The sequence below is a fragment of the Ilyonectria robusta genome (assembly GCF_021365365.1).
Source record: "Ilyonectria robusta strain PMI_751 chromosome Unknown BGZ61scaffold_25, whole genome shotgun sequence".
Classification (NCBI taxonomy): domain Eukaryota; kingdom Fungi; phylum Ascomycota; class Sordariomycetes; order Hypocreales; family Nectriaceae; genus Ilyonectria; species Ilyonectria robusta.
Window position 1 is genome coordinate 1 of NW_025764459.1, and position 27,717 is coordinate 27,717.

The following is a 27,717-nucleotide window of genomic DNA, read 5'->3' on the forward strand; positions in this document are numbered from 1 at the left end:
CTTAGCATCGGTCCTTCCAACCTCTTCAACTTCATCCCGAGGCTCGCAATCGTTGCGGGTGCTTGGATTTTCTGGACTATGACTATTCCTGGCGTCATTTGGATGCCAGGAATTCGCCCTCAACAAGTCAGGCCGAGGTATATTAGCCAGGCGTATAGTGATGATATAAGACGAACCTTAGTTTGAGGGTGCACATCAATCCGTTAGGTTTCCCCGTAAGAGGCCCGTAGTTTTCCAATGGCTTAGATATCACTCGCACGCCGTCTGCACCATTTTGTGCCGTAAAGACCACAGAGAAGCCGCTGTAAGGGGCAGGATCGAAGACGATAGAATATATGTCGCTCTCATCCAGTGAGAAGTCGTGCGATGCTGATCTCATGGCGACAATTCTCTCTTCTCTGCGAAGTTCAACGACCACTTGCTTAAAACCTCTAGGAAATTTTGCCTTTGCCTTGCACGACCATTCTCCCTCCCATGATAGCTCTGCGAAACGACGCCAACCCAAAAGTTTGATGTAGCTGGCTGACGGTTAGTCATGATCGTGGAGCAAGCCTGAGTCCTTACACTGCGGCTGCCTCTCGATGGTCAATCATCAGGGACATTGCGCGCCCAACTAATTACATTGATGTGCCCAGTGGAGCACCGATAGTTAGGGCGTCTCATCATATTGTTGCCGTGCGGCGTGGTGTTCTCATCACCAACACAGGCGAGACGGTTCGGTTCGGCACCCTCGTCACACTTTGAAGTGGGGCTTAACTCGACAACACCAGCGTCGCCAAGAAAATCCCCGTCCGAGGTAGGAAAGACTTTCATTCTACCCCCTTGTGTGTCGAGATTTCACTAGCTCCCACTTTTTGTGGTCAGGGATTCGACCCGGTCGAATGAACCATGGACTGAGCGATTGTGCAAATTAAGGTGTCTCCGCGAAATGACGCTTTACCAAGCACGGAGCCGGGATCAATAGACCCTTGTTACCCATCAATTACTTCGCCCCCAGCACACGAAACCGTTCTCTCTTCTCTCCGTTCCCGTTATTCATGCTGGTGGATCAGTGTCGTATGAAAATTTAGGGGGCAAAGTACGGATATTAGCCATCCGTGCAGCGATCGCGTCGTCTCTCGGCGGACAACCCCATGCCTGTGAACCTGAGGCACCCCATAGATACCTCGATACGTCGATATTTCGGCCCCCAAGCCACGGTGAAGGCATCCCGTCAGCTGAAGCCTTCTTTATCGCTCGCGACTTTCTCTCTTGGCACGATGGCCAACCGCACGCCAGAGGTGGACCAAACGGTTACCTCTCGACCGCGCCCACTCTTTGGATTCAACCCCCTGAGCGCGGAATTGCAGACACTCCGACAGGAAGCGATCGCAGATATCGTCGTGGTGCAACCTTCTGAAAAGCAACCAGGCCTTCAGAGATATGATTCGCCCAAGCCATGCATGGATACGTACAACATTCTCGAACCTCAGGTACGCCCCTGATCATGCCAGTTGCTGCTGTCACTTATGCTGTCGTTCCAGACAAATCTGGCCATGTTGAGGAATGCAAACATCGGGCGAAGAGTGCGGGAGCCGCAGGCATTCCAACTTTCGGTAGGCCATGACGCGAGGGTATCAGAAGGATACTTGGGACGTGCCGTTCTCTTGTCGCAGTATACGGCGAATTTCCAAATCCGGACTCGAGGTACCTTGTCGGAGCAACAGAGTGGGAGCCTAATCAAGAGTTGTACTTTAGTGGAGCACTTGTAGCTGGCGCTCGTCACATTAAATTCTCTCTAGCTATTTATGTACTAAAGCTAAGGTAGACGGGACTGACTCTTTCATAATCATCATCATATCGTGGCTGGTGGGCGGGTAATTAGTTGGATTAGGGTTGACGTCGCCCTTGTCGGAAACAGTGAGACAGCGTTCAATCTCAAGCAGACTTTCAAGTCAGCAGTGTCTGTGAAGCACGCCAGGAGACATATTTGTGTTTCCCCCATGAAGTTCGTGAATACGATTAGGCAGACGGAGTGAGGCCGAGGACAACTGTTTGCGTGGGATATAGACCCTGACCTCATCGAGTATCGCATGATCTCCATCGATCTTCATTTCCCCAAAAATGGCGATATCCCTGTCCGAGAATCTCTTCATCGCATGCATAAAAGGCTTGCCTAAATTTTCTTAGTCAATGTTAAGCCAAGGTATTCGCTGCTTTGCTACCTACGACGTCGCGGTAGCTCGTGAGCTCGTGGAAGCCACCTCTCCTGGAGAAGGTCTGCGGCTTTAATCCATCTTCGGACGCTGAGTCTCATCGCCCTGATTGCGGAATCACTGGCGCCTGTGTATTTCTTTGTCGTTGCGTTAACCGCCCTCACTGGATGATTAGGCCCAATCGCCACTTCGCCCAGGGCAATAAAGACAAAAGTATGTATTTGCGATTCCCTTCCCTTGAGCGAAGCGGCGTGCTCCTCTGCGAATCTCTGGAGAAGCCCCGTGGAATCCATCTGAGCACGCTCTTTGTGGGAAATTTTTACTCAAAACCAGCTCATTGTGCAGCATGTCAACATCCGCTTGTGTCCATGGCTTTTCATTGTCCCAGTCCTCTTCTCCTTGAGGCAGTCCTTTCAGAAAGGTTTTGGCCATACCAAGTGCTCTAGCCAATCTGTTTGGACCTGATTGTTGCTGACGCCGTAGCTGCTGCGGTCTTTGTGGGTGCTCGAAGATGATGTTCTCCAGGTTCAAGGCAATACCAATTTCCTCCACGATGTAGGGAAACGGAAAGAAGAAAGACAGAATGGGCAGATTCCGGTAGGATGGATGAGGCAAGTTGAGCAGAATGCGCGATGTAGAGATCACTTTGGGGATTTGTCCAACCAGGGATAAGCGATCAGTGTGCCCCGTCCTTGTCCAATAAGGATTCATAGGGGCGCGGCTCGATTGTGGGCGCAATCTGCTCTGATTGGGTCGCGCTCAACTGACCTGCGCTTACGTAGCACTTGAAAGCAAGTGAGCCTTTTCTTGGCATTGCTGATCTTGTCTTATCCTGGCTAGAAGACGAGTAAACCATTGATTTTAATGACTTCCCGCGGCCCCTGGTTGCTGTGAATGCCTCAGGCACATGACTGGCACTGATGCATATCACTCCGTCTGCCTCAACCCTTTTCCTGTCGTTCGCGAACCATTTCCCATGGCCCAACCTATTTTAGCTGTCTTTACTACTACTCGATACTGTAAGATGGTTTCAATACCCAAACCTGACAACGAGCAAGCGTTCGACAAAGTATAAAAATGGCTCGACCAATTAGATGTTGAAATGAGAAGATTCAAGTTGCTTAATTCATACTAAATAAATAGTAGGAGAACTACTATTTATGTACAGGCACGATCTCTGTGGAATGTTCCACCTTCTTCCACACCTTTGCCACCGACTTGGTCGCCTCACACTTGTGATCTCCAACATTAGACGACGATGCCCTATCGTCGTCGAGCTTGAGCGGCTCAGATACCTCAGTAGTAACCCGCCTACGCCGACCTCATATTTGGATTCGAGCGACTCGCAATCAAGCGAGTACACGGACGTTCCGTCAGAATACTTCGATTGTTATATACTAGGAGGCAGAGCAATGCCGGCTAATGTTGCGGGTGCATCATGCATGGTAGGAGCATTCCCCAAGATTCAGCGCTCGATCTGACTTCAACAGGGAGCCTGTCGATGACACGGCCCAGAGATCTTCGCTACTGTTGTGAGTTAAGTACAATGGAATCATAAGACCGATGGAGCTGTGTTGGAGATCACAAGTGTGAGGCGACCAAGTCGGTGGCAAAGGTGTGGAAGAAGGTGGAACATTCCACAGAGATCGTGCCTGTACATAAATAGCAGTTCTCCTACTATTTATTTAGTATGAATTAAGCAACTTGAATCTTCTCATTTCAACAAGCTGATCCTTCTAGGCACCAACTTTGGAGCGCGATGAACGATGGAAAGTTTTACAGCAGCCCCACAAGTCATCCTCGCCGGGTGATGGACATCGGATCTGGCACTGCACTTGGTCGATGTGAGACGCGCATCACCAGGTCCGCCACAAGTGAGCAAAGGCTAACGGCTTTCAGGCACTTCGCGATGCAAAACCAGCGCTCACAGGTCATCGCCATAGATAAATCCCCTTTCATGCCACAACACGTCATACCGAACCTCGATATGATCCGAGAAGACCTGAATCTGGCTCTCCCTTCTGAGGAGAGCACGACGGATCTGATTTTTCTTCGGCAGCTTGTGTGGAGCGGGGATCTTGGAGGCCTAATCCGCAATGCGCGCCGACTTCTCAAACCAGGAGGATGGATCGAGTACACCTGGCTTAAACCTAAGCCACGACACCAACATAAGGCCTGGCTGGTGTGGGAGCGCCTGAAGTGCGAGGTGGGACGGCGCACAAATCGAGTGTTTCCCACCGTTGACCTCATCAAGTGTTTGTTCCAAGACGCAGGTTTCTTCAAAACTAATACCGCAGAGGTTTGTGAGACTGCATCTCAGTGTGGGCTTACCACGGCGGACCTGCGTGACTTTGACATTCGGGGTCAAATCATGCTTCCGCTCTATGAGGGATTGGGCTTCACTTTGCCCCAGATTGAGCTCCTGGCCATGAGCATGAGACAGGATCTAGCGGAGGATATGGAGTTTGAAAGGTACGCTCCAATGCTTTTTCTTATCAAGGAAATATTGCTTACTCTGTTGGCAGTTTTAGTGTTTATGCACAGAAGCCACCTTAGACGATAATGGCGACACTGTTCTGAACACGGTTCGTCATCAAGCGGGAGTGGCCATTGCATTCGACTTATGTATTAACTTATCCTGAACCGGCAGTGAATCTATGGTAGTCGCCCTGGACCTTGTCTCATAAACAGAACTGCTCAGATTAGAGGCCATAACTTCCTCGTCATATTCTTCTTGTATGCCAAGCCACACGCATTATACAGCTTTTCATCCCTATAACCAGCCCTCCATTGACTTGTGTGTGTGTTGCCACACCTTTTGCATCCGCCTGAAGCTTGCATCATGCCCTTCCCTCGGTTTCCTCGCCTTCCTTTGGCGATGCAACCCATGGGCCCCCGATTGTGATGATAAGTTTCTCTTGGGAAGTGTAAGCCTCGGGCTTATGCTGTTGCGCAACGGGCGGCCAAGCGGTAGGCCAAGGAGGAACGGCAGAAGTTAGCACCTGGCTGCTTCTCGCCTGGGTTCCATAATGCTGGTGCAGGTACTGGGAGTAGATGGCAATCGACTTTTGCTGGGCAGGGGGTGGAGCATTGACAAACTGCTGCAACTTTTTAGGATGAAGCGAGCTTGGGTCGATGCCATTGGCGATGAGCATCTGCTGAGCGCCGATGACGGTGTCGTTGACGGGCATCCGAAGGCCAGACCGACTTGGCAGGGTTCCATGGCAGCGCCCATTTATAAGAAGAGTTGTCCAGGCGGAAAGGGGTGCCTGGGGCTGGGTGAGTTGCCGAAGGATCTGGATCTTGAGGCCTGAAGCATGCTGGATGGGCAGGTAAGGAAGACAGAGCAAGGCGAGGCTCGTCCAGTATTTGAGGGCAATGTCTCTGCACGATTTCATTACAGGATGGCAGCTTTTCGCTTCTGCCATTGGAACGTACTGGGATCGTGGGAGAGATCATGTTGACAGGAGAGGCGATATTCATGTCAATTATCAAAGGGAGGATGGATTAGTTGAGACAGCTTGGTGACGATGGATGATCTTGTCTTTTGGTCTAGGAAGGAAGAAAGCTAGCTATTTATACCTAGGGATCTGACTGACCCAGATGCCCTTGATCCGATGACGCCGTCAATAGCCGATGATCTAGGTTGTTGAGGGCGATCTAGGTTGTTGAGGTTGATCTAGGTTTGAAGTCTCTATCTAGGTTTGATCCGATCCACAGTACGGATCCGGGCCTATGTAGATCTGACTTTTTCCTATCGGACCTATTCGTCTGACATCAATGAACCGTGGCAAAGCGTCGTATGTGTAGAAGGGGAGCAGATACAGTGACTCTGACTTGGTTGATAGGGGGCGGGTGAACGGGCCTAAATAGAAAGAAAACAGCTTGATCGGCCGACTTTATGCTACATATGGGAAAAGTACTTCGTACCAAGTGAGCAGTTGGTGAATGAATGTGATGTTAAGAAAAGCAAATAGTGGAGTCAGATCTTCAGCTAGTTGGTGGAGGCCCCTGTTCATGGATCGCTCGTAACGACGATGAGTGCTTCGCTAAGGCAGGCGAAACTGCAACAAACCCTTGGGGAGGCGTTGGTTGACCATCATGGCTTGCAGTTGTGCGTAGCGTCAAGGGTCATTGAAGCCCGTATTGGGAGCATCACAATCAAAGCGTTCCTTCTCTTACCAACCGGTGGGGGTATCCGCTTCCCCGAGCCTTCTCGGATCCACCTGTATCTGAGAATCGGCGTGGGCGACCAACACCAGTCGTGGAAGTGGGTCTAGATTTTCACAGCTAAATCGGGGGGACGCGGACGCAGCTCATCACTTGGTTGTCACCATTGTTCATTGCATGAGACCATCATGGCTCCAGCAGAACGGGTAGCTGTCCCAATTCAAGTGCTGACTAGCACCCCTCTAAGCCTGTGGATGCTCATCGGCACCATCTTCGGGAATGTTACTTCTCTGCTTCTTTGGTTTCAGTCACTCTGCGGTCCTCAACGGTCCAAATCCTCCCCCATACCAGGAAAACAGCCCACGACTTTCACAACCTCCCGTAATATGAGCTTGTCTCCTACTTGCTCTACTTTAATCGCCCCTGCGAGCAACCAAATGCCATTATCAAAGACCTGGAAGAATCAGTAACGAGCTCTTGAAGTTCGTGACTATCTTACCATCCAATCCGGGAGTGTAAAAGTTCCGCTGTCAAGAGCCTTGAACTCGACCGTTACTTTGCTTTCCAACTTTAGTGTGAACTGGTAATGTGCTCCATTGTTGATTTGAATGGGAGCCATGTTGTTGAAGGACCTGTGAGCTGACAACAGTTTCGTGACAGGAAGAAAAGAAAGAGAACTGTGGTTGCCGCGTTTCCACTCTCAACGCAATGGGAGGGGTCTATATATCCGACCCCGTGCGATTGTGCCTTGGGCGGGTTCATCAACATCATATCCACGCTGGTGATTACGTCTGTTCAATGGGCTTCCAGCACTAGCGGGGGTCTCGGACTCGGGTATTGGTGTAAACTGTGGTGTTGACATGGTGGTATGCAGGTTTCCTTTTTGCGGCCCATGAACGAAGTGACGATCGGTGGACTTGGCGCAGCCATGTAAGCAAGGTTCGGCTCAGCAAATCCAGGACTAACGTACAAGGCGATGCTGCGGTGAATGGATTCGTTCACAGCATCGAAATTTTGACTACTACAAGAATACGTGTCTACGGATGCAAGTGTTGGTTGCCGTCTTCTCCCGAACTTCACTGCCTCCATCTTCCTCAAGTATAAAGTGAACCCATTGCTTCTTCGTAAGTTTGCAATGCTGACATTATATCACCCAGTCGGCCAGAATCTCTTTCAGAATAGCAAAACTGTTAGTGGTACCGTTGGTCATATTATCTTTATGTTAACTTTGACAGGGCAACTATGGAACTAAACAAAGCACACACCAAAGGCACGAATTCCTGCGATGAGCCTTCAGGCGACAAGGCACAGGTCAATGACTCGTCTACCAATACTGGGCAGTCTCCCAGGGCCAGTGGTAATATTACGGAACCCGTGACGCCATTAAGGAAGGACGAAGATGAGGAAGGACAGCCTTTGACTCCCCGCAATGAGCCTTCAATCAATGAAGAGGAAGGCAATGAACCGTCTACCAGTCACGATATGATGGCGATCATGGCAGCAACGGTGCATGGTGACAGAGAGGGACAGGATGGCAATACCACGGCCAAGGAGGAGGCTGCTAGGGATTAGGAAGCCTAAGAATAGTTAAAGGGTGGTGAATCCAAGTCCCTCTTTGATCTCTGACCTGTTGGCTAAGGATATCATACGCCGTCAAAAACGGAACAAACCTCGGCTGTGAGCTCATGTATCAAAGAGTTGTCACGGATTCGATAACCCTTGTGTTTTCATGCACCGCACATGCAGGTATCCTTGATCGTTAACCTCAGTCTGTGCACCAAGCCTTGTGAGGGATCAAAACTGCCCAATCAGAAATTTAGTTACAGACGCCAACTGATTGTGGTCTCGGGTCGGCCTTTGAAGCTACAGTCATGATTTCCAGGGATGGTAGCCAGGCATAGTAGGGCCTACGAAAATCACCACATCAAAAAATCACCACATCAATGGATGGTGCCACGAAGGTAGCCTGGCGGCGTGGTGGTGCGTAGTGGTGACCGATTGGTCACATCGGCTGCCACGGGCTAAGGAAGCAACGAAACTGAAGAATGGCGTCGACATTTCTTTGCTCTCCAACGAGAGGAGGCGTTTCAAAACGCCTTGAGCAGGCTGCACTCTTGCGGCTATTTGATTTGAACAAAACCCATATATCACCTGTCCCATCATTCCCGTAGACAGACTTCAGAGTGAGATCAACTTGAAATGCTAAGACGACTAGCTGCTGACAGTTCCCTCAGATGTGCGTATGGAAGAAAGTGCTTTGTGAAAGAAGGAGCAGTAGATGCCAGGAGGTACTGGAAAGGTATCAAGTGAATTACTGCGGTCAGCACCACTCGGTCGACGATGCGGAGAGGTGGATCGTCGAACGTGAGGGAACGTGTAAATCCTGCGCCTATCCATCCCACCCGATAGTGAGTAGAAGGATCAGTCTCTGGAGGGGCGCTTTAGGAGAGGTTGCTAAGCGCGGCTTTCGGCTGAAATTTCAAGGGCTTATTTCGCCTTATTCAATCGCTGGTACTCCCACATTGGAAACAGAAACCAGGAGGTGTCAAGTCCCCAGATACAAGACCTCGTGTCCTGAAGATACCATTTTTGCGGCCACATGCGATTACCACCGCCCAGCCAAGCAACACGTCCCAATCACAACATCGACAGGTCACGGGGATTGGAATAGGTCGGCGGCTCCGAGAGTGTATGGTCGGCGATGGATGGAGGTCTTCCGTCCCAACCGTTGAGATTATGCTGCCTTGCAACGGTGCGATTGATCTGCTCCCTGTCATGCACCAGATCGGTCTGTTGAGGCCGGATAAGGAGACCCTTCGGGAGGAAAATGAGTCAATCAGCCGACATCGACGGACCAAAAAGAAAATGGAGAAGGCTAACTCTAGGCCGAGGAAAAGATTTGCAAGTTCAGAACGAGGTCAATGTTCAGTTAGAGAAAGAAAGTCGAGGAAGTGTGCATCGCCAGAGGAGGGCGAAAACAAAGCAACGGCGAGGTGGCGTCTGCGGCAGGATAGGACATAACGCGTGAAAATGTTAGATAGAAGTGAGAGTGTCTCGAGAACATATTTACAATTTGACTCGAGCCGGTTTAGAGTGTTGGCGTCGATTTTGCAGGGTAGAGAGTAGGCAGGGTGTGGTCGAGTGTCCAGCTCCCTTGTCTGTCTAGCTCGCTTATCACGCACGTCAGCCTCCTTAAGACGAAGCATAATACACATTTCAAGCTCTAATAAAGGTAAAAAAAAAAGCGCGCCGAAATCACGCCCTGCCCGAATGCGGTCTCGGCTGGGTCAACAGAATAGTCTAAATCCGACCCCTAAAAGCTCTTTCTTTGCTGTCTTCTCAACCGCAGACTGCTATTAAATCGAAACGTTCTCTGGTCTTGGATGAATGCAATAGCGAACGGTTTATTCATATGAAACTGTACCATCAACTAGGTTCTTCCTCGACGCAATCATGAAGGCATCCGCTTGGCTTGTCATCTTGGCTCTTGTAAAAGTCATTTACGCGCAGACCTATGGCTTTTGGGTTGCTGGCTTGGACGACAACTTATGGGAAGTGTGCCAAGCACTCAACCTCTCTGAATATGAGGAGATCAGAGAATTGAATTCAGTGGGAGACGTAAGGTCTGTTGACCCCGGCAGGACATACATGATCCCATACACGACTGCCGTTGCTCCGGCTACATGGTCGAAAGATAGATCCCAATTCTTGTACTTGAACAAGCAAGAGCGAACGATTTCACTGGACAGAATGGTAGCTGCTGCAGAGGCCACGACACTCCCCACGCAGAAGTTGTTGCCTCTCTAGCGGAAACCTCAGGTCAGTCATCTTTACGATGGTTAACGTTGGGTCACGCACATCTGCCTTGAGGTAGTCATATTACTCACTTCAAAATCTATCTGAGATTGACTCATTACCCCGTTGTAACCTAGGCGGGACGGCTCTGCATATTATGAAGCCTCCTCATGGTTTCTGAGTTGTTGTAGACTAGAAGATATCCCTCAACCTGTAGCATTTTGGTTTCTATCGATGCTTGCGGTGCACTATGTCCGTAGGGTAAGATAAGAGACCAGGGGTCTCTGTTAGACGAGTAGTACGACTTCAAACGGTGATACGTACAACTCTGAACTGGGTTAACGACCTATAATATCTAAAGTGAGGGAGGACAAAATAGTGTCAGACAAGGCAGTTGGCAGGTGTAATTAAGCATTCAGTTCGTCGTCTTCATCTAGTGAGGGAGGAGGCGGGAAGCATGTGAGGAGGTATAAGATAGTCTAGAGCAACAGTCGTGTAATTGTCGAGACTTCATGACTGTTTTTCAAGCAATGATTTGCGAATCGTCTATTGATACGTGAAGAACCAGTCTTGGGCCTGGTGCTTAAGACTGGCATTATATGTAACATCACGTGAGAAAGGAGACCTTATGCTCCCGTCCTCAATTGTAGTCTTAGCTCGTCATCCATCTTTCTACATCTACATGACAACCTCACTTTATGTGACCTCCGCGAAATATTCGCATCATCTATGCTCATAATGCTGACAGATGGCGACCACGTTAATGGGAGCCATGGCTTTGGGTCACATGGAGCCATTTAGTTGTTCTTCCACTATAATGATCTGATAGGCTAAGACACCCTAGATCTAGTGTAATGAAGAAAGTCCACACAAGATAGCTGGGAGTACCTTGTTGTAAGCCCCACAGCATTTAAAAGAGGCTACTACGTTCTCCATGTGAACTAATCCAGCCGTTTGATTTACCCATTGAGTGGCAAATCAGCCATGGGATTCAAATAATGCCACACCAAGAGCTCATGATACAGCGTTATGGTAGAAATGGAAGTCAATGGAGCCAAAGTACTTCCTGAGGTACTTGAATATATTCATCCGATACTATAAACACAGTAATGGAAGAAACGGTCAGTGGTATATGTAGGGTCTGGGAGAGGTATTGATGCTTGGTTTACTTGCGGCGCGAAAGCCCCTTTGTGACAAACGGTTGAGGCGTACAAACAGGACATGACATTGCTACTTTGGAGGATGTCTCCTTCTTCGCCCCAGAGTTGATGGGGTTTGAAGAGACTCAAGACCCTATGTTTTTGCAATGGGAAAATCCTAGCCGTCGGACCGAAAATACCTTGAGAGGATATTGAGGATGTTGGCCCAATCATTTTCTTATCAACTCGCCGTGATCTAGCGCTCAATTCTCAGATCGTCAGATGCAGGGGTTCACTTCGTGTAGGATACTCCGGCGTTTGGGGAGTTGGGGCGCTAGTCACAGCGGTGAGGTTTTTCTTCAGTGCATCAGCTCAACAAGTAGAGGGGGTAGTACACGTGTGTAAAGCCGAACTCGAACGTAATGATTTTGATTTCTTCCACACGTAATGAGCTGGTACCAACCTGAGTTCATTACGGGCTAGTTTCGAAGGTCCAAGAATCTCGGAAACAAAGAGGTGAAAACTGATCTTTTTCCTGACACGATTGATGATTTCGGTGGCTGATTTGGACCGCAATGCACTGTCCAAACTTCGATTACTACTGGTCATGGGGCAATCAAGGGCAGAGATTGGCCAGGCTTGAACAATGTAAAACGGAAGAAGTGGCGAGGCAAAGAGTACTTAAACTGCATGCGTGCTGCTACAAAGTCCTCAAACCGGTCAATTAACATGAGCAGATGCAGGCATACATGCTGGCTTAAACCTTGGATTAGAGGACCAGAATCTGGTCTGGACGTTACAGATCGACCCCAACGCATCCTGCGAGACTTTGACGACCCTGACATTGATACTGCTGGCGTCTTGATGCTCATCGGGAACCAGTCCAAGCAAGCAGCTTTCAGAAAACTACTCTTTCAGAATGAGCCAGTCCGCGCACGGGCGAATGGTGAAGTTCACCTCCTCGTATCCTCATTCAGGGAATACCGCCAGAGGCCTTTTGTGATCGCAGACACGGACATACCAAAATCCCAGAGTAGGCCATCTTCTCCCAGAGGTCGTCTGTGCCATGAGGTTACGGTCCACACATTCATGGAAAATTCAATGCCCAGTGAAGTGAGCGAGATCCACGATCATCTCTTTCACAAGGCCTTGTTTCCGTTCGCCGATGTTATCTGTGTATTTGTGGAAGATATCGGTGGGTTTCAAGCTTCGATGAGGCGGGTCATAGCGTGGCTGGAGAAAGGACCGCCGTCGAAAAGCCCCGTACGACCGCGAATACTTCTTGTGGTAAACCAAGAAGATAAGCAACAGCATCGTATTGAATTGGAACGATACTTGGAGACTCATCATTTCAGAGGTTTGAATGATAGTTTCAGTGGTGTTTCCATCGTAGCGGTCCCGAGGTTTTCGAGTAAGAGAACAAGTAGAAGGTGCAGGTTAACCCGGCGCTGGCAAGTGCTCGGGCCTGAAATACTCAGAGCCTTGGAGACCAGTAGGCAATCTCGTCGACGATCCAACTACCTCTTCTCGGTCCGGCATCTGGCTGAGTTTCTACAACACGGAGCGAATGCGACGAGAAACCTGACCTGTGAACCGTTTAATTTCATCAAGACATCTCGCGTACACCGCGATGTGGCTCCAGACCTGTCTCGTCATATCTCAAACTTCTTGGAGAAATTTACATCTTTGAGATCAATCAAGCAGTTTGCCATACCATTGATTGCTTCGAGCTTACTTATTGACCATTATCCGCTCGGAATGCACCGTAAGATATTCAAAGTTATGCTTTTCGTGTCTAACCACAATGCAGTTTTCGACCCGCACGACGTATTTCGAGAGCTGTATGAGGATGCGTGTTCTCGCGCAAGTTCTGAGTTCAAAGCAGGCTACAAAGGCTGTTTCGCCACTCCGGAGATAGTAAGACTGATATCGGGTAGTATGTTTACACAGTTCGCACAGTTCCAGGCAGTTGGTGCATCTCTGGACTGGCATCGACAGCAGCTTGCGCGCACAAGCACACTCTTGGCATCGGTTTACTCAATCGAGACATGCCTGGGTTGCATCACGCGGCGGCCTCAGTACAGGCTTCAATGTGGGCACCTAGTCTGCCAAAACTGTATCAGGACGTTTTACCACCCGGACGATTCCGATCCATGGGTCTTTAAATCAGATGCATGCCACATTTGTGCGGTATCCACACCTAACCTCTCTATTCGCTTAGCTCCAGATACCTGTCGAGCTCGAGTATTGAGCATCGATGGCGGTGGGATTCGTGGGGCAGCCCCAATTGGGTTTCTCAAGACAATCCAAGATGCGATTGGCATTCCTCACTACGACGTACAGAGGAATTTTGATATCATGTTTGGCACCAGCTCAGGTAACACCATTGCATGAGAGATGTAAGCGGTGATATACTAACTGGTTTAAAGGTGGCTTAAGCGTGATAAGTCTTGACATCCTAGGCTGGAGCGTAAATGATTGCATGTCTCATCTCAAGAAGTTTGCTGGAAAGGCTTTCGATACTCGAGGTTCCCATATCCTACGCCTACTGTCAAGGATCCCGGTTATCTCTAGTGTGACTCGTTTGTTTTGCTTCATCTACGCAGTGCTGATCGACCGCAAATACCCTGCCGATGGTTTGGAAGAACTACTTATGAGTACCTACGGCCGTGAAAGGTCTATTACAGACGTTTCTGCGGCCACGGAAATGGGGTCCCAGGTAGGTATCACACTGACAAATGCCCGTGATGGTAGAGTTTTTATCGCCACAAACTACAACGGGGTGGGCAGACGGCCCCACAACCTTGGTGAGTCAAGAACGGAATAGTCCAGGCTGCGAACGCTAACCTTGAATAGACTACTGCCACCTGAGCTCAGATGACGGACACCAGCAGGTCAAGTGGTGGGAAGTGTGAGTGAATTTTGCCTAGCTTCTGCGACTAAAGACTAAATCTTGGCAGCTTGCGATGTGCAACAGCAGCGCCGTTGTAAGTGCAGTCGTTATCTACGTCCGGGAGCTCAATTGACGAGAGCGCAGTTACTTCAAACCAAGACGCATTGGCGATCTTGGAACTTTTCAGGATGGTGGCCTCGCATTCAACAACCCAGCTTCCATTGCGATTCGCGAGGCTCTTGCTTTGAGCCCGGACGCAGCCGAGCCCAGCATTGTAGTTTCTCTTGGAACAGGCTCCTCTTCTTCGAACCCCGAAGGCGAGTCTTCAAGCATCCTGGTTGACAAATTTCCCTTTAGGCTTTCGAGGGCTCTATGGAGGCAGACAAGCTCTAAGACGGCTTGGAACCACCTTTTGGGTCACCAGAAAGCCGATGATCGCACGAGTTTCTTTAGGTTTGATATTGAATTTGAGGAGAAGGAACCGTTGTTAGATGAGGTGAACAAGATGGAACATGTCAGACAAACAGCTTGCCAGACGATGACAGGATCATCAAGCCTTCACCGCCTATCTCGTCATCTTCGAGCAGAGCTCTTCTTTTTCGAGTTAGACGACTCATTGCCACCTTACTTTTTTAATGGTGCTTACCAATGTGTGGGAACAATTTCGTGTAGGCTTCGAGCAATGACGCCTGAGTATGAGGCTTTCATGCAACAACTCTGGCAAAAGACGGCATCTTTCCGATTAGGAGGACAGGTACTGGGGATTACCTGCCAGAATATACACGCGAACTTCAGCCACAGGGTTTGTTTTTCTTTGCCAAGTCCGAAGGATCTATTCGCAATCAAATTGGCAGAAGGAGAGGGCGATTCTTTTGATATCAGCGGGTCTCCGTTCAAGCTCGACTGGCTGATGCAAAGACAAGGGTTGAACTCCAAGTTTGGCACGTCGGATCATCGGAAACGTAAGGGTTCAAGCGTCCCAACGCGATTGCAGAGTAAGCGCCGGAGGCTCCGGTGATAAGGCTTTATCGCGAAGGCGACACAGCTAGATATCCTTTCCGTTTAGTTGCGTGTAGATTTTCTTTCCATTTAGTCGCAACTAGAGAAGGCCACTTGGTCAGCGGGTGTTCCCGATGGCAGAGGCAACATGCGCACCTGTCTACACTATAATACTTCTCTTAGCTTGAACTCGCATCTTTGCGTAGTAAGAATACATAAATCCTCGCTTTCAGGACTATTTTAATATCTAGCACTTGAACCTTGGTGCCTTGTGACTCATAATTGCTAGGTGAACGATCTCAAATCCGCTGCTAACTGACAGCCCAATACTACTGACCTGAAGGCCTCGGAAGGAGGAACATGACTCAGCCTAGTACAATAATATGGTTATGTTAGATATGAGCTACGCCTAGATGATAGCGATCCCGTGGCTGATAACTTCTAGTCTTCAACCCGCCAGCGCGCGGGTGGCCGACCTGACTGTTCAATTTCGGCTAAAGCTTGAGCGGTTCTAACGACCGGAAGGGCTAAAGTTGTGCTCGTGGTAAGGGGAGTGATGTCTAACTCCGTGCGTTTAGTCCGTTTTGGACAGAAAAATCAACTAAATGAATGCTATGTGCGTTTGCAATCTAATAAATACAATACGTTTGTGTGTCACATTTCGGGGTCATCCTGAGACGCATGATAACCCCATTTCCGGCTTTCCTAGACAACGCCACTTTTCTTTCTTTCTCGGACCACATCGCCGGCCCTATGACCACGATCCCGGTCCCCGGTCCCCACAGGGCCTCGGCCCCTGTGCGGCGGCGACGGACTGCCGCCTCCGACAGCAGCCGTCTTCATCATGTATAAAAGACGGGCTCTAGGCCCGTCCCTTAGCTAGAAATCAAGAGCTTTCATCATCATCATTGTGATCCTATCCATTCAGTGTAACATTGTGCCGTTTGGCCAGAAACGGGTAGGTCTTAGGTTAAGTAAGGCATAGCAACATGGTTCAAATTTCATTCAATTGATTTGAAGCACCTTATGGGCTATATGCCCAATATCTAACATTTCTCCTTAACGGCCCTGATTGTGATCTGCTCAAGTAACCTAGTCGTAACAGCTTTCCATTGCGGCTCAGAAGCCTACCACCGCCTCTGCCATCACTACAACAAAGTGCAGAAATGACATGACGGCTATGCTTATGGAGGCAATATACGCAAAGCCTCGATGAAGAGTACCGCCTGTGAGATCCTCCAGATCAAGGCCGTTTGCATAGATACCCATGACAATCCCTGTGAAGGAACAGAAAGCAGCTAGTCCTAGGCCGCTTATAATAATGTTTATGAGGCTCTTTAATGGAAACACAAAGCCCAAGGAGCTCGCAACGGAGATAATCGACGAAACTAAAATGAAGATTACTCCAACAACAAGGAAAACTTGTAAAGATGGAATGTGCTGTAGTATTCCTTTCAATGGTTTAACCGTTGTCGATAGATCCGTAATTTTATCAAAGACGTTATCGTCCTGCATTGGAAATTGTACACAGTCTGAGCGACTGTCGAATTCGACACACCCATACTTGGTTCCGACACTGCATGCTTTTGGAATGAGTCCGTTGATGAGAGTCTCGCCAGCCGCAATTGCACTACTAGCCTTGTTTTTGATGTCGCCTCCAACTTTCGTAGCTCGAGCAACTGCCGAAGTCGCTTTCTCGGCAATATCACCAGCATCTCCTACAACGTGCGTTGCCTGTGCCTGAATGCTCTCGATGGGGTTTGGTAACCCCCGGATGAAGACGTTTCGTTCAAACTTCATTTTAATCAGCCTGTGATGTAGACAAAAGTATCTTAGGGGGGAATACCGAGATCTTGAAAATACCCTCCTTTTCATTTTTGGTTTCGGAAAGTAGCTTTAGAGTGAAAATGAGGATGGATAGTAGCAATGAGCCGTGAACCAGAAACAAAACAACAGCTTTCAGTCTTGCGAACATTTTGATACTGTAATTTCCGCTTTTGGCGTGGACAATTGGTGAGTCGAGGTTCTTCCTAAAGAAGTTGTGGGAATCATTGGCCTCTATAAGTGGTCCACGGCTCATTCATTCTAAGCTGAGCGGCCATTTCTGGCCCTTTCAAGCCTGGTAGCAGGGCTGAGCATCACGGGGAAAGGGGATTTGGCCATTTGAGGCTACTATCACCCATACTATATTGGGGGCGGCCGATAATAGACATCCATTGAGGCTCAGCAAACGTATAAATGAAGACGAATCTCCTTGTAGAATAGATTAATATACCACGTTGCTACCATGCTTATTCCGGGAGAACACACGGGAATTCCTACAAATACATACAGACTTGGTGTAGCCCTCCCCCTATGTATATTGATATCTACGGACAGTCTGAACTGACTACAATTACCTAGCCCGCGACACAATGTCAGTGCGATCAATTACCGGAGACTTTATTGCTACAACCTACATCTACCATCCAACCTCCTGTCACAGAAATCCAGGCTATAAGCACAGAACAAACTTCCTCGACCGAAGTTGATTGCTCTCTGCAGTCAGTATGGCAGACGACGGCCGCAACGCCAGACCGAATAAATACTCTGCCAGCTGGGGCGAGTAGTAATCTTTCACGGACACTTTGGACACCCACCGGCTTCCCTACCGAAACACCCTCAGGAATTTCCTCTGCAGATCGCAACTTCAAACTGAGCAGCCTAATTCTCTGGTCGACTCTCTTTGGAGCCGCGGCCGCACGTTGGTTCTAGTGCCTGGGCCGGCCATCCCTGTGCGAAAAGAACATATGGATACCAGCATGACTATATCCATTCACCAATGAGAGCTTTTGTTCGATCGCAATGTCTCTATGTACAGCTCAGCCTCGTTTGCGCAGACCCAAGTAATGGGCTGCTTTGTCACTTTGACGGCAAGACCGACGGCTATAGTCGTTAGCCGTTGGGAGTATGGCTTTTTTCCTCCTCCTTTCAAATATATGTGTGTACAGATTGATTAGTGATACTTAGTTTAGATCAATATGGCTTCGACAGGCCCTACATTTCATTTCTTTCCTTTCCATACCCCTCCATTTTCCTTTATGTATATATATATATATATATTCCTCTTAACACACAAGACTATACAGCCCTCTGATGTTTCACATCTAACGATCGTCTAAAACTGCTGTGCGCAAATGATGCTTTGCGGCGGACTGTTGGGAAGAAACTCAAGTTGGAACAGATTTAGGAATTTGGAAATGAAAAGCCTATGCACGAGAGATTGGATATTCTGCAGGCAAGCTCGATATTTTTGATGCTACAGAGACTCGGTGCGATTAAACTCGGTCTTTAAGTTCGGAGAAATTAGTGACGCTGAATGCTTTGATCATCCTTACGATCGTCCGGTGCCTGATATGCTCCGGCGCCGGCTGGAGGGTACTTTTGACAAGTTGGGTGATTTGAATGGTGCAGCATTTGAGAATTTCAAGTGGCTTAACTTGTCAGAGGTGTGTAGTCATCATTGCACTCCCACTGTGCCAAGGGGGTGCATCCCCGCTTTCGGCACATCGGGTAGTTTATCTTTACTTTCTCATCATGGCGACTAGAGCTGTGACGCTGGACCCGGAATCGGTTTCGGAGGAACTAGATGGCCAGTGAGCATATAATGTTGACGCATGGGATACTTCTATTGTTAGCAGCATTACTCGAAATGCCGCTGATGTCGCAAGGCGAGGCCCTTCTTTCACTTTGGCGCCCTTGAGCGTAAATTCACGTTAATCGGGGTCGCTTGCCTGATTCTTCGGGGTTTCCCGAGAGCGACAAGGTGTGAGAATGGTTGATACGGCTCGGTTGGTCAGAATAATCTACTTTCCAGGGAACCTAAAGCCAAAAGCACTTGTAGAGGCTATTATAGCCGTCGGAAGCAGAGTTAGGCCTCATGTGCAACCTTAGTCCGCTAATTAATGAAATATTCACTGTGTCGGACAGCAAAGGGCAAACAAAGCATACAGGGCCAGAGCCCGGTCTCTTTACGTTGCACCACACTGGTCTCACTCATATCCTACCTCGTAAAGTGGAACGATGGTATAATCTGCTTCTTGAAACTTGTGGGGCGATGCCTCCAGGAGTCCTTCACCGTACTAGGACGGGTGCGTCTGTATGAACAGAATCCGGTCTGATTACATTTAATGTGTGGCAGCTAGAATCGCGATCGGCCTTTTGCTACCGTTTACATCCGGAAGCGACAAATTGCAGAATAGGGGTTGATGTATTTGGCTAGTCTTTTCGAAAACATGCATATTTATTGCATTTACGCCAAGTAAGCTATACTGATGTAAATAGGTTTGCGTCCTCGTTCGGCAAATTCGGGACGAACATGACGGCTGGTGTAGTGCCGAATTTACAAGAGATTTACCTCGGGCCTTGTGTAAGAGACGTTCGCAACGTGGAGGGCCGGGAATGTCCAGAAGAAACCCAAAGTTGTGTCACAGACCGTTAGACGTATGGCGTGTACTGGGTCTAATGTAAACACCTCGTCGGGCGAAGGTAAGTCAAAAAAGCTCTTTGGTGAGGTACTCAGTAGCGTGGCGTTCAAAAGAACGGAGACCACCTCGACTACATGGGTTAAGCGACTAAACTTTCTTTGGCACAACCGCTCCTCTCTCTATGCTCTGCCGTCTCCGAATCAGGTATGACTTCGCGACAGGTGTACCATAGTTTAGAGGACAGCATACTACCTGTTCTCATATTGAAATGTGTTGGGAGCTTGCTCAGTATCACTGTGCCCGCTCAAAGCTCTGCAGCTCTCTTCTTGCAGCCCCTCTACCACTCGCCCTATATCGTTCATTGCGAGAAAAACTCTTAATAGGGAGGACTCGTAGTACTCCTTTTTTTGAACGATTCCCTGGAGCTGTGCTGTGCACTCTTGGAGCTGCCGGAGAGCAAACTCGAGCTGTGCGTTAGTATTTTGAAGCTCGATCGCGAGTCGCCTTGACTCGGCTTCGTCTCCCGCCAACTGTTGGCTGAATGAATGACCGTGGTAGTCGACCCCTTGGAATTTTACATCATCTGTCTCTCCGCCACGGCCAACAGAAATATGAGATCGGTTCGGTGCTGGCCCGGGAATCATCTCAGGCTCATGAGGAGTTCTTCTTCCTGTTCTGCTTGGAACAGCCTCAAAGCCATAACCGACTTCATGACGTAGCTTTTGAAGCGTAGCCATTCCGAGACTGCTCAGGCCTCTCGAAAAGAGAGATCTGATGGGATCGCTGTGAACTTTCCATGAGTATCCGTTCTTCTCTGTCCTGTAGAGTCGAACTTGGCTTGGTTGTATTTCCAACCCTGTCCTTTCGTCTGGTCTGAATTAGGTACTTAATCACTCCTGCGTGCAAGCAAAGATCTCACTGATATGATCTGCAAGTGCCTCCCTGCACTGATCTCGAGCGATCTTCCTGTTTTCTCGAGTGCCTACGGGCGACCTTGAGTTCGGAGCCTTTTCAGCCATGATCGACTTGGACGTTGCTTTAGCAATAAATGATACGATAAGTGCTTAACCAAGAATAAGAGAGAGTTACAAGTGCCAGGTAATATATGTACCGGCAAGGGATCGACGAATGGGGTTTGAGCGCAAGATCGAGGGGTTGTGCGCTGCATCGTCCTAGACTGGCTTTTGAGGATACTTCATCGCGTTCCAAAACTAGCCTTCTGGTTCCCTGGTGGCAGACATCTGGATTCCTGAGTTACGGCCGATTTTTATGCAAGTTGAAGGCATGCTGCAATGATTAGCGATGTCCTCGAAGCATACTTGGCTTTGTTGGGCCAAATCGTATTCAATTTTCTCTAAGTACTGTAGCTCAATTCGAACATTCATTGATTGACACGGTCCCTACAGACGAATGCAGGTACTGTATGTAAGCCCTTTGATTATAAACGCTGGCTAGAAGAGACTTATACGTCCGTATGGATGTGCGGACGGAGGGCTGTTTCACAAACAATTAAATTTATGATACAGAACTACCAAGACACGGCAATTACTTAGTCGCACGTCAGGCAAATTCCAGAGTCCCCTAAACTATTATACAAAAAGCGAGAATGCGCTACTGAGGAGGGAACGTGCACTGTGTACCGGTATCAGCTACCTTGATTGGAAATGAACATAAGAAACCAAAGATATCTAGGCATCCAAGGTGGAATCGGTTTACAACTATTATTACCGTTCTAAGACTCATGATTTGGGGCTCAAATTAGCACCTACTGGCCGTGGTAGGAAGTGGCGTAATTCTAAATGGGTCCTGGTTCTCGACCACACCCTCCTTTGCAATATTTCCCTACAACCGAGCAACGCCCAAGGTCGCGGGTACCAAACCCTGTGGCCTAAACCTGGGCTCCCCGGTTTAATTTCGGTGGAAGACTTCTTCGCCGAGCTGAAAGCCTCGTGCTGTTGCGCTTGGGAGTTCGGGAGAATGATGAGGGCGGAGCTGGCCTTATGGGGATCAATGGATTTGTTTCCACGCTGGTATATGCGGTGAAGGCATCGCGGCAGAATACTTCCTTCTTCTTGCTGGGATATACTTCAGCACAAAGTAAGTGAGAGGGAAGACTGCCGTCTATGATTTTTTTACACAGCTTCTCGGTGTCCTTCAAAAGATATCGCAGGGGATCATGCTCGTTATGCAAGCGATTCTGGAGCTGCGTTAAAGTACACACAGAGAAGAGGTGACCTTTGGGGATAGCACACAACAGAGTATACTCATATATCTTCTGACTTGTGCACCAATTGCGCAGGTCCATCCACAGCCGGCACTCGTCTTCAATTGCCTTGATTTCCGACTCATGTACTTGCGAGTTTCGTATTTTTTCAATATACCCCTCGTATTCTCTGAGACGCCTTGGGTCTATATCATACCCTTCAATAGTTTCCGTGACAATTTGATCGTAGAGGTTGGTCTTGCAGTATCGGTGATGAAAGTCACTGGGTTGTGCTGCGGTCTCGATGACGCTACATAAAGCGTGCATTTCCGTTTTTGACGAAGCTCCTACGGAGCGAGCTACGATTACTGCACTGCTCAGAACCTCCAGGATATTATGGAAATCATTGCTTTGTGTCGGAAGCAGAGTTCCTGGCGCTGGGGAGTGGCGTGGTGGACGGCGACGCCGCTGAGACTTTTTCTTGCCTCGCGAAACTGGAGCGCCTGGGACACCTGTGGCGATGCTACAAGAAATGTGGTCACTAGCATTCGATGTTGAACTGTCGACAGGCTTATCGATGTTTCCATTGATGATCGGGTCAGCCTGCACCTCGGCGCCCTGTAGACCAAGATCTAGAGGGAATTCGTAGCTCTGCCCCAATCTCTCTCCTAGGGCGTCGATAAAGTATTCGGAGTCGACTTGCTGTTCGCTCCCCAGAAGAGCGGTGACGTGTTTTTCAGCTGCTGCAACTGTGGACTCGTCAGGGTCTAGCTGCCCGCAAATGAGTTCAACTAGCAATCGGGCGCGGAAGTGCGGAAGCCCATCCTTGAGAATCCCATCGGTTACGTGAGGTAGCCGTTTAGCAATTAGACGGATACCTAAAAGCATGACAATGCCGGTGTTCCCAGTGTCCGATGACTGTGACCCTGGCCCGGCTGAAGGGCCCGTTTCTGAGGTCGGTTGGCTGTTATTGTACCAGTGAATGCTATCAGGATATATGGCTGCGAAGGCCCAGCCCGATTCAGTCTGGACGGGGATTACCCAGGTTCTCTCCCGGTCAAGTCCGCTGACAACCGAATCAAGTTTGTCACTTGATATCACTGTGGTAATGTTGACGCTGGTGTCTGAAGTTCGCAGTAGCTCGAGATACAGGTCAATGTCAGCCGCTGAGATATCGCCTGTTTCTGCCAAGTGCCTTCTGGACGGCGTAATATTGTCATCTTCAATGTGAACTAATTGGGTAACTTTCGTAGCGCAGCCACTCAGTTGCAGATCTTGCTTCAAGAGATGGTCGTAAGCTGCTTGCGTCTCCCCTAGAGGATTCCAAGAAGAGTAGTAACTCCGGACACGTTCCACCGCCATCTGCCATTGAGACAGATCCTGCGACGACAGGGGAGTTGATGGTAATTCACGAAGCGACTGGTCCAGCCCTCTCATATTTGCCCTGGTAAGAGATGACGTGCGAGCGAACGACTTAGACTTATAAGCTTAATTGCGGAAGCATTTTGCATTGGAAAACGGCAAGTATTGGCCAAAGCAAGTGCAATTTCGGAGTTGGAACAGGTCTGAAGCTAGGCGGAGGGCTAGGATTGAGCTCGAATGAACCTCCTCTTGCCCAAATATGGACTCGCGTGAGGCACCGAACATGGTCATAAGGTTTATTTCCTTGCAACCTCAGCGCAAGTTCACATTCAACTTTGATTTGACACTAACAGAACGACGAGAGCCATGCCAGATCAACTTCTTGGTGCTCGGAAGCCCGCACATAACGTAGCGCGAGCTTCAAGGTTACGCATAACCCCGATCCTACGTCGGCTTCGACCCATCACGGTTGATATCGACTCAGACAAGCCCGCTGTAATCGAGTCATGGATCTCTAGCATGTCTCCAACGGACGAAGGAAGTATACACGTCCCGTTGGACGTATTTTATTCAGCCAAGTCGTGGCCAGTGGCCAATGCGACATGTGGAATCGAGAAGCGGCACGGCTGAGAAATTACGGCATCATTATGGTGAGTCACGAGGTCGCTTTCATAAGAGCCTAGTCTTGATGCTAAGCATATCGCCTTTTCAGGATATGATGAGTTCTATTGAAGCGTATTCAAGGCTGTCTCGGCAAGCTGTATCGTCAGGTGGGCGAGCGTGCTCCAGAGTTTGACGATGTTGTCCATCAGGCAGCCTCATTGGAGTTGGGAATGTTTACTGTGCGATGTCTTCGGCTCCTATGCTACTCTCAATGCACATCATAGAGATCTTCCACCCAATCGCCACGAACATAGGAGCATGGAGTTCCAGTCGGTAGTGATTAGAATCTACTCAGCTGCTGTGCTACATCCTCTTGGTAGTCGGGACCGGCCGTATGCTCCCCGTGGATCTGGGCTTGCAGCAACATACATTGATACAGTACATTTCAAGTGCAAAAGGGGACTTTGGTGGAGGCGCCACGAAGTTGGGTCAGGGCGGCCATTTGTCAGCGGCAGCCCCAATGGGGTAATCTATTGGGTCGACACTGCTTTGGAAGGAGAACCGAAGCCGGCGACCCCTGCTCAGGTCAGCGTTCTTACTTTGGCAACAGGAACACCAACCCAGTTGCTCGGCACCTGTTTGAGAGATTATTCTATATTTTGCATTACTATTCATTTCAAAACCTTAAGTTGTAGCACCTAATGGCCATTCATGAAGCGTGAAGTTTGCTTTTTGCTTCGTCTGAGCCTGTTGTTTTCTATTTCACTGTTTCTTCAATGGACAATCGTTGCCTTTGGGGCAGCAAGCAACGGGCTGCGAATAGAAAGCCAGGCAGAGAGGAATCATTGATGGACAAGTTACCTGTGGTTTCGGAAATACAGAGTGGCCGCCCTGCGAGGTGGGGCCTCATTCTACCTTCATCCCCAAGAACCCAGCGATGACTCGGGATTTTCTATTTTTCTTTTCTTTTTTCCTCCAACCAGTACAGCCAATTGAACTTGAGCACACTGCTTCCCTCTATCTGGCTTCTGGTCCCTCCGTACGACAATGGAGCTGGCGAACCGCGATCACAAGCCATCATAGGAACTACCACAAGAAATTCTTCTCAGGATTTGGCGGTTATCTTAAACCCGAGTGCATCGCAACTCATATTTTCACCAAGCACCAGCTGAACGAGGAACGCTAATTTCCATTACGTCGCGAGACTGTCGCGTGTTCATCTTGTATAAAATCACTCGAAGAATTGGGCGGACCTAGGTAAGTTGCAGAATAGGTATGTGGTCTCCTACTCACGCGCTTTGATCTGTTGTGGCAGACTGCCTGACGCCAAATTCACTTTTCGAGGTCATCAAGCTGTCATTGACTACTAGAATAGTGCCTGTTGCTTGTTGGTACTTAACGATCCAGAGGGATTGAGTGATCGATGCGAGAGTAGTCAGACACGTCTCAATGTAAAACAGTAAGAGTATGAAAGCTCACGCCGAGGTACGCTGGGGGGATAGTTCGGCCTCATGTTACGTGCACAATCCATTAGAAAATCTGTCAATGGGGCAGTGTATGATTCATACATGGTTTGGTGGGCGTTTTCTTGGAAAATCAACGGGCTATCCTAGGTGCTTAGGTTGGAGTCGAGGACTCAAGGTGAGGCGGTGGGTAGTACCGCACCTACTAGCGAGGCACAACCCCTTAGGGAACTCCATAAAACCTTACGGAATGCTTGGAACGTAGCCACTTATGATGAACGTGGAGTAATTGAGACATGAATTGTTTTATAGACAACGGTAGTACTTTGCTGAAGAACCAAGGGGAAGGGTCAAAACCGAAGTAGATGATGCCCTACAAGCATTTTAGGCCTGTGTTTCCTACGACAGAGAGCCCGCAGATGCAGCCCTTGGTACTGTACGTTCAAACCCACATTAACTGCTGAACATAGTTAAATTTCCTTCGCCTACCTCACTCTCCTGCCGTAGCTAAATTGAGTGTTTCGCTGTTCGGCGACTAACACTTCTGATCTCATGCTTTTACGGGCCATAAAGAAGGCCTTCTCTTCCTCATCGAGGCTGAAAGTTTCTCGAAGCCATCTAAAAGTATGGTCCTTTATTTTAGATATTCTCCGTTTATAAATCAGACGGCGACTTGCTTCTACCTCGGTCTCGGACGATGTGTCGAAGTAACTCTTCATAACAGGCTCGGGACTCGGTAGAGTTTCAAGAAGTGGTTGCACTTCGTGCCAGGCCTCGAGACTATTGTTGTTGGGTCGATCCAGGCCAAGCATGGTAGTCGACCGATTAGGAAAGAGAGGACCGGAGTGGACGGTAAGTGGTGGATAGGGTTCTTGTGATGGAGGCACTGATATGTGGCCGGAAAGCTCTCGTGCCATCCGGACATCTATCTCAACATTGCGACGGGATACGATACTTTCTGCCGAACCTGTCGAATGGACAGTCCGTTGATTCGACCTTCTTGTCCAAGAGTCGCCAATTTCTTGACCAAACTTTTTAGATGCCAATAGTGATTTCCTGAAGCGCTTCTTCACTTGGGCCAGGGCCGGCGGGGGTTCCTTCTGTTCCAAGCCTGTGGTTGGAGTGCTGAATCTACCCTTAAATCGGGGCAGACTCTGTTGAGTATTGACTTCGTGTGGGAGCTTTTGCTCCGGCGAGATCGGCTCAGGGGCGTCATTTGGTTGACTTTCTCTGAAAATGTCGATGAGTTCGTCGATCTGAATTTTGAGAGAAGCATAGATTGAACGGGTGTTTGTTGCTCTGGCCGGAGAGGCAGGAGACCGGAGCGAGGAGTTATGTTCATGCATCTTGTCGTAATAGGGAGGTTGCATGGTTCGTTGCCGAAAGCCGAGCGCAGAAAAAGGGGTTGAATGTCGCTATGTTGGGAGTCAGCAACGATCTGCGGGTCGAAAGGTTACAATAAACGATGCTGAAGCATCTGAACAACAGCAGAAGTTTATTCTGCGTTCTGGAAAGGATTCATCCGGTTACGCCTCAGCAATGGGATGACTTCAATATTGCTCGCCAATCGATTTGAAAATTGAACCCCTACTTCGTCACAGATATCACACTTTCGAAACTGGACGCCAGAAAAAGGCCGTGAGTCATGTAACTCAAACAGCAAAACCTACCTTTTGGGACATGGCGCTCAAAGAGCAACCCCCTGCCTCTATACTTATACTATGCTCTAGCTGCGGACTATCGTTATTCTTCAACAGCTCTTCAAGATCCTGCTTTACGAACCACGATGTCAAATTCCCTCAATGATATCGTTAGCAACGATTCTCCGGTTTCAGAAGCATTCTGGGACCAGCTACAACAATGGTTGCAATTTGGCGGTCGATTAAGCTCTGAAAACGATCAATTAAGGCAACAAATCGCGAACATGCAAGCCCGAAAAGAGCGACTGCTTGCCTACAAGGCTACGTATGGTCAGATGGCCGACACCCAGAACCAGTTGATCATATCATTAAGCGCTGGAATTCCTTGCAATAAAAGCCAACCTCGACCATCTTACGGAATGCAAATAGATCCAACACTTTCTGTCGATTCGCTCAAAGCTTCAATGCTCGACGCAGTGAGTTTTGTGCCCGAACCGGATAGCCCGCCTTCGGTGCTTCAGCTACCCGAGCCCGAATGCTCTAGCGGTGGAACGGTTTAGGATCGAGACATGGAAACCTTTCAAGAGCGCAAACTAGATAAGATGCATGTTGGGCTATAGTAAGCAATTGCCAATGACCACCATAGACTAAGCAGTGAGATATTGATCCAGAACAGTTAACTGTGGACTGGAAATAAACTTCAATCTTCTTGTATGGGGTGGAGCCATGAGTTCTCAAAAATAATCTCAGGATTGCGCGGACGATTGAGCAATATAGAATATCCTATTC

The 27,717-nt window shown here is 48.8% G+C and overlaps 13 protein-coding genes across 13 annotated transcripts; 7 read left to right on the plus strand and 6 right to left on the minus strand.

Annotated features, from left to right (window-relative positions):
* The first annotated feature begins 1,049 nt into the window (after positions 1-1,049).
* BGZ61DRAFT_115284 (uncharacterized protein) lies at positions 1,050-1,976 on the plus strand. The gene is made up of 2 exons (XM_046236986.1): positions 1,050-1,472; positions 1,524-1,976. The coding sequence occupies exons 1-2, from the start codon at positions 1,134-1,136 to the stop codon at positions 1,749-1,751; spliced, it is 567 nt and encodes a 188-aa protein (XP_046098261.1). The 5' UTR covers positions 1,050-1,133; the 3' UTR covers positions 1,752-1,976.
* On the minus strand, positions 1,531-2,821 carry BGZ61DRAFT_115287 (uncharacterized protein). Its single transcript, XM_046236987.1, has 2 exons — positions 2,209-2,821; positions 1,531-2,155 (listed from the first exon to the last, which is right to left on the minus strand). The coding sequence occupies exons 1-2, from the start codon at positions 2,486-2,488 to the stop codon at positions 1,935-1,937; spliced, it is 501 nt and encodes a 166-aa protein (XP_046098262.1). The 5' UTR covers positions 2,489-2,821; the 3' UTR covers positions 1,531-1,934.
* Positions 2,822-3,219: 398 nt separating this feature from the next.
* BGZ61DRAFT_498055 (uncharacterized protein) lies at positions 3,220-4,751 on the plus strand (the record flags this gene model as incomplete). Its single annotated transcript, XM_046251229.1, has 7 exons — positions 3,220-3,254; positions 3,496-3,640; positions 3,690-3,727; positions 3,936-4,058; positions 4,095-4,257; positions 4,516-4,667; positions 4,721-4,751. 7 exons carry the CDS (start codon positions 3,220-3,222, stop codon positions 4,749-4,751), a joined length of 687 nt encoding a protein of 228 aa, XP_046098263.1.
* On the minus strand, positions 4,721-5,725 carry BGZ61DRAFT_115304 (uncharacterized protein). The gene is made up of 2 exons (XM_046236988.1): positions 5,634-5,725; positions 4,721-5,464 (listed from the first exon to the last, which is right to left on the minus strand). The coding sequence occupies exons 1-2, from the start codon at positions 5,676-5,678 to the stop codon at positions 5,036-5,038; spliced, it is 474 nt and encodes a 157-aa protein (XP_046098264.1). The 5' UTR covers positions 5,679-5,725; the 3' UTR covers positions 4,721-5,035.
* A 792-nt stretch (positions 5,726-6,517) lies between these two features.
* On the plus strand, positions 6,518-7,045 carry BGZ61DRAFT_115327 (uncharacterized protein). The gene is made up of 2 exons (XM_046236989.1): positions 6,518-6,948; positions 7,026-7,045. Exon 1 carries the CDS (start codon positions 6,554-6,556, stop codon positions 6,833-6,835), a length of 282 nt encoding a protein of 93 aa, XP_046098265.1. The 5' UTR covers positions 6,518-6,553; the 3' UTR covers positions 6,836-6,948; positions 7,026-7,045.
* A 562-nt stretch (positions 7,046-7,607) lies between these two features.
* BGZ61DRAFT_483387 (uncharacterized protein) lies at positions 7,608-7,937 on the plus strand (the record flags this gene model as incomplete). Its single annotated transcript, XM_046249485.1, has 1 exon — positions 7,608-7,937. One exon carries the CDS (start codon positions 7,608-7,610, stop codon positions 7,935-7,937), a length of 330 nt encoding a protein of 109 aa, XP_046098266.1.
* Positions 7,938-8,599: 662 nt separating this feature from the next.
* On the plus strand, positions 8,600-9,386 carry BGZ61DRAFT_483388 (uncharacterized protein; the record flags this gene model as incomplete). Its single annotated transcript, XM_046249486.1, has 2 exons — positions 8,600-8,773; positions 8,898-9,386. The coding sequence occupies 2 exons, from the start codon at positions 8,600-8,602 to the stop codon at positions 9,384-9,386; spliced, it is 663 nt and encodes a 220-aa protein (XP_046098267.1).
* A 432-nt stretch (positions 9,387-9,818) lies between these two features.
* Positions 9,819-10,172, plus strand: BGZ61DRAFT_483389 (uncharacterized protein; the record flags this gene model as incomplete). The annotated part of the gene is made up of 1 exon (XM_046249487.1): positions 9,819-10,172. The coding sequence occupies one exon, from the start codon at positions 9,819-9,821 to the stop codon at positions 10,170-10,172; it is 354 nt and encodes a 117-aa protein (XP_046098268.1).
* A 1,856-nt stretch (positions 10,173-12,028) lies between these two features.
* BGZ61DRAFT_399720 (acyl transferase/acyl hydrolase/lysophospholipase) lies at positions 12,029-15,414 on the plus strand (the record flags this gene model as incomplete). Its single annotated transcript, XM_046243015.1, has 6 exons — positions 12,029-13,064; positions 13,110-13,216; positions 13,259-13,676; positions 13,729-14,049; positions 14,156-14,210; positions 14,337-15,414. 6 exons carry the CDS (start codon positions 12,029-12,031, stop codon positions 15,208-15,210), a joined length of 2,811 nt encoding a protein of 936 aa, XP_046098269.1. The 3' UTR covers positions 15,211-15,414.
* A 482-nt stretch (positions 15,415-15,896) lies between these two features.
* BGZ61DRAFT_483391 (uncharacterized protein) lies at positions 15,897-17,166 on the minus strand (the record flags this gene model as incomplete). The annotated part of the gene is made up of 3 exons (XM_046249488.1): positions 15,897-16,070; positions 16,323-16,985; positions 17,038-17,166. The coding sequence occupies 3 exons, from the start codon at positions 17,164-17,166 to the stop codon at positions 15,897-15,899; spliced, it is 966 nt and encodes a 321-aa protein (XP_046098270.1).
* A 2,739-nt stretch (positions 17,167-19,905) lies between these two features.
* BGZ61DRAFT_483392 (uncharacterized protein) lies at positions 19,906-20,676 on the minus strand (the record flags this gene model as incomplete). The annotated part of the gene is made up of 2 exons (XM_046249489.1): positions 19,906-20,525; positions 20,577-20,676. The coding sequence occupies 2 exons, from the start codon at positions 20,674-20,676 to the stop codon at positions 19,906-19,908; spliced, it is 720 nt and encodes a 239-aa protein (XP_046098271.1).
* Positions 20,677-21,545: 869 nt separating this feature from the next.
* BGZ61DRAFT_537664 (uncharacterized protein) lies at positions 21,546-23,297 on the minus strand (the record flags this gene model as incomplete). Its single annotated transcript, XM_046254564.1, has 1 exon — positions 21,546-23,297. The coding sequence occupies one exon, from the start codon at positions 23,295-23,297 to the stop codon at positions 21,546-21,548; it is 1,752 nt and encodes a 583-aa protein (XP_046098272.1).
* A 2,476-nt stretch (positions 23,298-25,773) lies between these two features.
* BGZ61DRAFT_483394 (uncharacterized protein) lies at positions 25,774-26,658 on the minus strand (the record flags this gene model as incomplete). The annotated part of the gene is made up of 1 exon (XM_046249490.1): positions 25,774-26,658. One exon carries the CDS (start codon positions 26,656-26,658, stop codon positions 25,774-25,776), a length of 885 nt encoding a protein of 294 aa, XP_046098273.1.
* Between the last annotated feature and the right edge of the window lie 1,059 nt (positions 26,659-27,717).

What these genes read in the sequence shown, in the direction of transcription:
- BGZ61DRAFT_115284 (XM_046236986.1), top strand. Translation starts at nt 1,134, where the DNA reads ATGCCTGTGAACCTGAGGCACCCCATAGATACCTCGATACGTCGATAT. An exon ending in ACAACATTCTCGAACCTCAG is followed by an intron (nt 1,473 to 1,523) that starts GTACGCCCCTGA and finishes CTGTCGTTCCAG; the next exon opens with ACAAATCTGGCCATGTTGAG.
- BGZ61DRAFT_115287 (XM_046236987.1), bottom strand. Translation starts at nt 2,488, where the DNA reads ATGGATTCCACGGGGCTTCTCCAGAGATTCGCAGAGGAGCACGCCGCT. An exon ending in TCACGAGCTACCGCGACGTC is followed by an intron (nt 2,156 to 2,208) that starts GTAGGTAGCAAA and finishes AAGAAAATTTAG; the next exon opens with GCAAGCCTTTTATGCATGCG.
- BGZ61DRAFT_115304 (XM_046236988.1), bottom strand. Translation starts at nt 5,678, where the DNA reads ATGAATATCGCCTCTCCTGTCAACATGATCTCTCCCACGATCCCA. An exon ending in TGATCTCTCCCACGATCCCA is followed by an intron (nt 5,465 to 5,633) that starts GTACGTTCCAAT and finishes ACCCAGCCCCAG; the next exon opens with GCACCCCTTTCCGCCTGGAC.
- BGZ61DRAFT_115327 (XM_046236989.1), top strand. Translation starts at nt 6,554, where the DNA reads ATGGCTCCAGCAGAACGGGTAGCTGTCCCAATTCAAGTGCTGACTAGC.